Source organism: Pagrus major, chromosome 22 (assembly GCF_040436345.1).
Source record: "Pagrus major chromosome 22, Pma_NU_1.0".
Lineage (NCBI taxonomy): Eukaryota > Metazoa > Chordata > Actinopteri > Spariformes > Sparidae > Pagrus > Pagrus major.
Genome location: NC_133236.1, coordinates 22,070,472 through 22,080,089, shown reverse-complemented (window position 1 = coordinate 22,080,089; position 9,618 = coordinate 22,070,472). Strand labels below are relative to the sequence as shown.

The window sequence follows — 9,618 nt, the reverse complement described above, 5'->3', positions numbered from 1 at the left end:
ATAGATAGATAGATAGATAGATAGATAGATAGATAGATAGATAGAGAGGTGCATGCTGGTCAGTGGGTGCATGTTGTTTTTGCTCTGATGGAATAAATAAAACTGTGAGCTCGTCATTTGGGCCAAACTATTAATAAGAATGTCATTTCGGTACCCCTCCCTCCCTCCTGAACCCCATTAGTCCTTTGGACACTTGCCCAATAGTGTCCGCATGGCAGCTGGACGCATGCGCAGCAGGCACGGTTTTCAATAATGAAGTTGAGCCTAATGCCTGTGAACAGCCTGGTGCTCAAACTTGGACGCGGACTGAAAATAATGGTGTTTCCCGCAGAAGTGAGCGGTCCCGTCACCGAGACCGCGAGCCGGGACTTGGCTTTGAGTTTGTAAATGACTTTAATCGAGCGTGGAAAAACTCTTCGGGCTTGTTTTTTTGGGGGGACTCCTGTTGGTCATGGCCAGCAGTGGCTGAGGTGTTTTGAACCCAGTCAGTGACAGCCTGCTAACAGCAGGGAGAGCTGTGCGGCGACCACACTGCATTTGATTATGAGTCGTCTGTGAGGAGTGAAGGAAAGCTGGGAGCTGATTTCTTGCCGGAGACGAAAAAATAAATTTTGACACAGGTAATGTTCACTTTTAATTCTCAATTTACAGACAAGTTAGAGATCTGCGGCTTTGACGCGTCCAAACATCAGCTCAGGGACCGTTTGGGTGGCTGCGACTCCAGAACAGTTACTGACTTTGATTCAGTCTGATGTGTTTTGATGAATCCTTTCATAATAAGCATTTGATTTATTTAAACTGAATTATCATCCAGTAACAAAATCTCACATTTTTTTAAATTTTCAAATTATGACAACATCATGATTTTCATGTGCGTAAATTGCTGTCGTCAGGCTGTTCCATGCGCATTAATGCGTTTTTCAGAGGAGATGATAATAATATTTACGTCTGTGTCACTTTCTCACTCACTTTGGGATGAAGTCCTCAGCACATGAAGCTCTCTTAAATGTATTTTATCCTCCTATTGATTTCCAGGTAAAGACTTTACTTTTTAAAGAACTTAATTTAACATCAGTTTAAGAAGCCCAATTCCTCTAAAACTGACGTTATACGAGGCTTTACATAGGAAGAAAAAAAAAATCTAAAATGATTTTGATAAAATTAAACACAATATCTGGAGGATTTGACCGCGGGTCAGTGTGGTCTCTGCATCTTTTCATCCAGATTTCATCACACACGGAGGAATTTGTGCGCCAGCAAGCGTCACCTCCGTGCGTCCACCACTTTTTCTCCCCATCTCTCCTCTCATCCCACGTGGAGTTTGTGTTTATATTTGATATGTAGGAAATGGGAATCTTAAACCACGGCCGGGCTCTGCAGGGCTTGAATGGCCCCTGGCTATTGGCCTGCCCCTAACAACATGACAGGTTACGCGCCGGCTCAAAATCTGATAGGCCATACTGCGCCGTAATCCATACAGATTAGATTTCACATTAAGGTCTCATAGTTAACCAACGCGCATTAATGCGCAGGAAAGATGGATGGACTGGGTTCAGCTCGTAAAGTCCTGCACACGTAGAGGATAAAAATAAACCATTCTTCAGGCCTTTTTTTAATTTAAATTTATTTATACGAATTAAGCAGCAGCTTTTACAAAACAACGCGTGACATGCAATTAATTTAAAATAGTTGAGCATCATGAAGAGGAAATTATGACGCAGCCTTCCCGACTGGGGTTTGTCCGTTTTCTGTCTTTTAGGATATATTAAAAATGTTTCCAACGCAATATTATTTTTTTTAGGATTTCTTTGTTTTTCTGGCGTATTTTTATTTTAAATTATGACGTATTTTTATTGTTTTATTGCATTGTTCTCTCGCACCACTCGGCTATCTGAAACACCGTCTTTTAGCCAGTTTAACTGCCTGTAAGGCTGCATTTTAAAGCGATAAAAGCCGAGTGCAAGTTAGTCGGGAGAGATTCAAAATGATTCGGTTAAAATTTCATTTACCATCGTGTGCCAATAATAAATAAATAGATTTACACCCTTCTTACTGTAATTCCTTTTTAAATTTCCTCGTATTTGTGCTGAAAAATATACGAGGCTCTGTAAAGGCGCACATGGGACGTTTTTATTTTATTTTGACAGTCACTCCTTTGAATAAATGTCGTGTGTCTCTTCAGTGTTGCTGCTGAAAATAGAAAGTGTGGCCCTTTTTTAAATTCAGATGTAAAAGATGAGACTTGTGGCTGCATGTTTCCTGTGAATACAAATAAAATCATTAGCTTTTTAACAACAACAAAAAAGATTAATTTATTAAGATTGATCTGTGCTTAAAATAAAAAAATAAAAAACTACAGCTAACTGTGACTTCTCTCTGCAGCAGCAGCAGCAGCAGTCTGCGGTTTGCTCCACACTCTCCTCTCTGTGGCTTTTATAGCAGCAGATTACACACAGTGCGTCTGTGCAGTCCACTTTCTAATCCCTCCGCCGTCCCATATGTGTTTCTTATGTCGCTGTCAATAGCCATGGAGGGAAATATAATTCTCTCTTCTGGGACGCTGAAGGAAATGGCAGGCATTATTGATTCACCCTGCAGTGTCAGGTAACTACTGGGTGAGTTCAGGGCCGCGCCAGGCACTCATGTGTAGTGGGATGTAACACAGGAGAGGTGAGCGGACCAGAGTAGGAAAAAGCAATTAATGAGGTTTATTTTAAAAGGCATCACTGTATAGATAAATGACCATTTAAAAGACTTATTCTAAACTTCAATACTGTGTCACATATATACGTTTTAAAGCCCCAAACCTTTCACTAAGAATCATTAAATCATTGGTAATCGTTAGGCTACTTTAAGAACAGGCTACCCTTCCAGGGTGCAGCCCATTTCATGTCCAATGTCAGCTGGGAGGCCACCCACAACCCTTCAAAAGGATAATGAATCAATGGATGGGTTAATTGTCCACTACATCCCCAGTGAAGACAGAAAAAAGCATGAAGGGGAGAGTGAAATGCAAAACAGATAGAGGGCTGAATCTGTCCTCCACAAAGGTGAGAGAGAGAGGGAGCGAGAGAGAAGAGGGAGGGAGGGAGGAGGGGGGTGAGGGAGGGAGAGGGCACAAATCAATTCACCTGAGAGACGCATTATTGTCTTCGGTTTCAGGCGAGGAGGAGCTGAACGCTATGAAAAATTAAAAGGATGCCAGTTAGTTTAAAGGATCGAGCCAGACGAGTCCACACGAGCGTGCACCGCTCGCACACACACACGCACGCACGCACACACACACACACACACACACACTGAACAAACTGAAAATGGTCTGTTGTTGCTCTTATTTAATGTTAATGTTGGTATTTTATGTTTTGGGACACATTTTAAGTTAAAACACTACTCAGCCCATGTAGAGGAGTAAACAGAGAGTTCTCTTATCCCCTACATTGGAAACGTTTACCCTGATATGAACCCTCATCTGAACATGACGATAAGAAAGGACAGCATTTGCACCTTTCTTTGGATACTGGCTCCAAGTGTGGCTGCAGAAAAATACGATTTCACCTAATCTGAAGTTAATTTGATCAAATGCATCAAATATGTGAAAAGAACAATTTCTTTCATGTAAATTCGCTGGAAATGTGAATTCGGTGGCACTCCTCTGCTGGGAACCACAGATCTAATGACAGGGAAGGACTATTGTGTTTGTGCGTGTCCCCGCCGCCCACCCTTTTGTCCAACTGTCAAACTTTTCTGACGGCCTTTGTAAGAGAGGAGCCATTTTGTGCCTTTTCTGTCGGGATGCTGGCATTGTTTTCTCTTCTTTCAGTTGGCATTTTTTCTCGCAGCGTCACCCTCTGCGTGACAGTGGCAAACAAAACAAAATAAAAACAACAACAACAACAACAAAAAACAGAATGCAATTTATGTCTTCAACGTTTAATCTCACCTAAGTTGTAGACAATCACCTCGGCCTCCCCGCCGCTCCAGACTCCTGCGCCAACCTGTCTCCTGTCTAGTATTAATAGGGTCACTCACTGTCTTCGTGTGCTAGCCAGCCACTGTGTCTGTGGTCCAGAGCCAGCCAGGCAGCCGTATCGCTTACACTTCTCCATTTTCATTGTTGATATTTACTTCTGCAATTATCTCTCCACTTCACCCACGGCTGAAGATGATATGGTGAAGTTAACGCTGCCGCTTCCCTCCTTCAGTCTCCTGTTGCTCACACATAAACACACTGACAGAAGGTCTAACCGACAGATGCACAAAGACATGGAAAAAAAGAGATTAATACAGTGGGGTGGGTGGTTTCATCCAGTGTGAGCAAGCAACAATCACTCTCATTAGCACAGGTGCTTTAGCATCAAACCTGTGCACAGGTGAACAGAAAACAGTGAATTTTCCGATTTTTGTTTTACCCATTGACCCACATTTTATTTTCTGTTTTCTGCCACTCTAGTGTGTGGCTGATCACGAGCCAAGAAGCCATGGAGGCCTCACAGGACCTCAACGAACAGATGGTGAGTTAAACGCTACTGTACGCATGCAATTGTGTGTCTGTGTGTCGGTGGGTGGGTGGGTGAGTATACCTTGTGTCGGCCACACAAGTCTGAGGTATGGGTGCAATGGAGAGACGTGTGTGTGTGTGTGGTAACACGCAGCAGATGTGGTTCAGTATGTGTACAGTAACCATATGGCAGCAGTCAGAGTGAATGAGACTTCATTAGAAACAATGCTGGAAGTAGACATCCATTTAGGAACTTGGACTTTTTGAGCATAGAAGTGCATGTGAATCCAAAGTCAACTTAAAGGAGCAGTTCACCCAAAAATGAAATTCAGTCAGGTGAAGTTTTGTAGTCCACAAAACATTTCTGGAGCTTCACAGCAAAACAGCGTCGCATCATTCTCCTAAACAACTGAAGTTGACGGGGACTTGTTTTAAGGTACAACAGTATGAAATTGTTTTGTCTTTTAAGGTCAGTTTGTTTATTCAATTTATTCAGTCGTGAAAAAAAAAAGTTTGTTTATTTAGTTTATTTAAGGACATAAAAGTCAGTCAATGAAGATCTCTCTCTTCTGATTAAAATGTCTTCCCCAAAACTACATACTGCACCTTTAATTGATAGTCTTTTTTTTTTTTTTTTTTTATCTCTACCAAATCTTTTAGACCTCAGTCACACACAAAAACCCACCGTGCCTGAGGGTTTGTCAGTGTATCAGCACAGCGGGCCGTCTCTGCGTCACGTCAGCGCAGCGTCCCAGTTCTGCTTGTTTAAAGATCAGGCTGTATTGTTGGGAAAATGATTTTGGCGGAGAGCGAGGTCCACTCACATTTCAAAGTCGTTAGTCAGCCACCAGAACAGGTGTAATTTCATCTCCTCCTCCTCCTCCTCCTCCTCCTCCTCCATCAAGCTTGGTTCTCTCTCTCTCTGACCTGCCAGCCTCCACAGTAATAATAGCGCAAAGTGGGACAGAGCGCATGAACTATGTTGTTTTTCCTCCACTTTTTTGTGTTGCCCCGTCAGACTCGCCCCGGGTTTAGATTACACGCTGACCCCAGCGGAGTACCGTCACTCGCACGCACTGCACTGTACACGCACACAACAAAAACACACAGGGGAAGAGGAAGAAGCAAAGAAAGAGGATGAGAGGAGCATCCATCTTGTCTCGCTGCCATCCAAATATCAAATATTGATGTCCATATTCCACAATTACTTCACCTGCTTTAAATAGGGGAGTGATATCATTTATAATGTGAATTTGATCTGCGGCCGAAAGGCATTGATTAATTGTTCAGGTTGGAAATGAGACCTCAGAGGAAGGACAGAGATTTTAATCATATCACATAGAGATAACAGACTGATAGAGCCGAGACTTCTGGGAATATTTGCTAGAAATAATCTTATAATTTACTTTATAGTGTGTATTTGTTTTGAATCAGTGTCTGGTACCACTGACTTGTACATTCAGCTTCATATTAGGTACAGTTAAAAGAACGGTCTAAAACAACAGCCCGGCAACAAAATCCTCCGTTTGTGAGGTTCAGTTCTTTATAAAAATGTCTTAGAGAGATGTTATTTCAACTTTAGTGTCATTTTGAAAGTTGTAGTTTGTGGTGATTGTGGTTTGTGGTCATTTGCATCATTTTGGGCCATTATTATTATCACATCTGTGTACAGAAAGGTGAAAAAGCATGAGCAGATGATAGATAAACAATACTCAAAAAGCTTATAGGTCCAGTTTGTAAGAGATGTAGATTTCAGAGTCTCATTCCCAACTTGTCAGATATGGGTACTTGGGATTATGGGTCGGGTCGGGTCGCCATCGACGAGAGCTTTTGACGAGTTGGGAATGATACTCAAAAAAAAGCGGGCCTTTAAAGACAGACACGCTAAAGAAGAAACAATTAGATCTCCACATTCATTTACATTCATTCTGCTTAGGTGGAGCCTAAAACAGCTTGGGTGCTGCACCGAAGCCTTGTAATAATTGCTTATGAATGGCTGTAGGGAAGGGTGATGGGGTATACAAGAGTAAATGATGGTCAAGCAGAAATGGGGGGAGCTTTCAGAAATTCAGTGTAACTTTAATTGGAAATGAAGGCTTTCATTTGCTAAATTGATCCTATAATTGTAATTCATTTCCCCCGGAACGGTTTTCCTCTTCAATATTTAAACTGAAAACTGAAAGTGGCTAATTCTTTCCCCCGCACTGCTTCATTGAAATAGGCGTGTCTCGGGTGACTAAGAAAACAGCGCAGAGCTCACACACAAAGTTTCGGGGAGTTGTCTGTTGTTACCTGATACCCCCACTCCTCCCCTCTACCCTTTAAAGTCCCCCCCCCCATCCCTTCCTCCGGTCCCTCCCTTTTCCCACCACATCCATCGCGCGTCATCTGGGTTATGGTCAGGCGTCCTCTCTGGCCGCCTGCCTGCCGAGGGCCAGCCTGCCGTCTGGGGTCCTCAGGGAGCCCTGGAAGAAGGAGCCTGAGGCAGGGCCAACAGTGGTTAGCCCCATAATGCTACTTTTAGCCTGTTTAAGTGTCTCGATCCACCTGTTGTCACATACTTGTTTAGCTGCGGAGAAAAAGGTGATTACTGTTTGTTTTTTGTTGTTGTTGTCGTCTATGAGATGATGACGATGAAGAGATAACCATGATTAGATTAAAAGCTTTATTTTACATTTTTATATAATCCTGAGAATGGTTTTACATTAAAAGCAGATAAACCAGCGTGAGTTCACACACACAAACTCGCACACACTCTCCCTCAATGGCTCTTGATCCGACAGAGCCCTGATTGAAGTCTCTGGTCTGCTGGCTAGTGGAGGAGGCAGTGAGAGACGGGGGAGTGGGGGGGGGGTAAGCGGCGGTGTTTGTTGACCCCGGGGAGCCTTGCAGGATTTAAATGTATGGCCACCAGAAGAAAAAAGTGAGCGAGATGAAGGAGGAGGAAAAAAGGATGAAAAAAGAGGGGAAAAAAGGTTCTTTTAGCCGTGGCCTTTTCCTCTGGTGCGCTGGGAGAGGCCCCGAGTATGGCAGCTGTCCCAGTCTGTGTGTGTGTGTGTGTGTGTGAGAGAGAGAGAGAGAGACAGAAAGACGGAGAGAGAGAGAGAGACCAACTTAGAGGAGGAAAGGGGTCAGGTTGCACCCCTCTTTCACCCCTACAACCCCATACAGACACATTCACACAAACTTACATGCAGCAGCAGTAGCTAAATACGAGCACGGCCCAACCCCGATTGCCAAGATTGCATTGGCGTCATAGACGGTCGTTTCCAAATCTGCCCGGCGACAAGGCATGTGGACAGATCACAGGAGTGTGGAGTGTAACAGCTACCCCCCTGGCATCCCTCTAGTAGGCTGGCATCCTGGTTGTGGCACCGAGGTGCACTTCAATTTCAGCTTAGTGTACAGTGATTCTTGTAAGATTTATGTGTAGCTGACAGCTGAGTGTTGCTGGGAGAGTCTGCCGCTCAGTCTTCTGGTCACCTCCATCCGAGCTGTGCAGGGGGAGGAAAATACGAAGGAGACATCGAATTATAAATTGAATTATGGCTTATAATTATTGCAAGAGTCAAAGAGAGGCAGACGAGTTAGAAAGGAAGGAAACGAAGGAAAAATGTTCACGCAGAGTGTGCAAAAAAGTGTTGTCAGTCATCACCCGAAAGATGTTTATATGTTTAACAAATAGTCCAACATGACGTCCATCACTCGCCAGTCTCACGGAAGAGACGAGCTTCCATTTTTTTATCAAATTTCTCAATCCACACTGACTTGCATACGAGATGCGCGTCACCTCCAGACCACCCACAATTTTTAAAACTCTTACTAGGGCTGTCCAGAATACCATTTTAGGGGCTTCAAAATCTGAATTCAAAGTTCAGCATTTCAGAAACGGAGCATCATGCCCGCCTGATGTTGTTGACTTGCTCAGATTGTGTTTATTTCGTCATTTCTCCTTGATTTTTGTGCCTCTACTGTGGATGTGTAGGCGCGTTTATTGTTAATATTTCCGACTTTGTTCTGCTGTAGGTCCCGCGTCGGCACAGGGTGTTTTATTTTGAAAAATGACCAGATGCGCTTTGCCGTTCCGCTGTCTGGCTTCCTGTGTCGCTCGATCTGCTCTGTGACCTGTTCCGTCAAAAATAGACCAGGTGCGTATTCTCCACAAGCAGAGCAAAGAGCCGCAGTCGGTGGAAACACGAGCATTGTGTGGAACGGCGGCGATCTGCTCCGGGGACCGTAAATGTGGCCAAGACGGGCCTTGTGGAATCTGGGGGTAATGAGAGACAAGGACAGGAAGGGAGACATCAGCCACTGTTAACTTGACGAGCGAGCAAGTGTTGAGGAGTTGTGGAGGTTCGAGCTCGCGGGATCACATTTGTGCATGCAGGGCAGAAATGCCCCCTCGCTGATTTTTATGTGCCAGCTTTAGAGCCGATGCAGCGTCTACTTGGTTAGAATACTGCTTTGGACGTCAATTACCATGGCAAAAAAAAATGCTTTGAAGCATTTTGGTCAGCACAAGTCTATTTTTTTTTTATTCTTTCTGGTATGCTTTGTGAAGCATAATCTCCGCAGACAGCTGTTTGTATCATCATTTTGTTCTGTAAATTTATGCTGCCGTCAGCCTGGTGAGGACAGTTTAAGCTGCAGCTAACAGGACAGAGGTTTCTAACGACAGAGACAGCCAGAGGTCCGAGTCTGTGTGGTTTGAATGGAAAGAACGCTTGAATAGATGAGACGACCAACGCTAATCTCTTATCTCATCCGCTTAGCTTAGCCTGGCTAACTCCAAATGTAGCAAAATTAGCCAACCACCACCTCCACTGCTCGTTGATTAGGTCACTATCCCCAGCCAAGAAATAGTCCAGCATATAAAACTGGCAACTTTGGGTTTTTTTTGTTGTTAAAATGTTAATAATTTATGACAGATTTGTTAGCTTTGGACAATATGAGGCTAGCTGCTTCCCATAGCTTCCAGCTAAGCTAAGCTAAGAGACTGCTGGCTGCAGTTAGCAAGCACACATGAGAATGGTGTTGATCTTCTCAGCTACCTTTCCTAAAGAGAGCAAATAGCTGTATTAACTAACATGTTGAACTGATTTGTCCATATTTATATTCAA

The 9,618-nt window shown here is 43.7% G+C and overlaps 1 protein-coding gene across 2 annotated transcripts in view; it reads left to right on the top strand.

Moving 5' to 3' along the window:
- The first annotated feature begins 251 nt into the window (after window positions 1–251).
- The window catches only part of eya4 (EYA transcriptional coactivator and phosphatase 4), a 48,687-nt gene continuing 39,320 nt past the window's right edge, over window positions 252–9,618 (top strand). The window contains exons 1-2 of one of the 2 annotated variants that reach the window (XM_073492838.1): window positions 252–620; window positions 4,451–4,511. In XM_073492838.1, the coding sequence (XP_073348939.1) occupies window positions 4,479–4,511 (33 nt within the window). In that variant the 5' untranslated portion in view covers window positions 252–620; window positions 4,451–4,478. The remainder of the gene's footprint in view (window positions 621–4,450; window positions 4,512–9,618) is intronic. The other variant, XM_073492839.1, reaches the window with a different exon arrangement.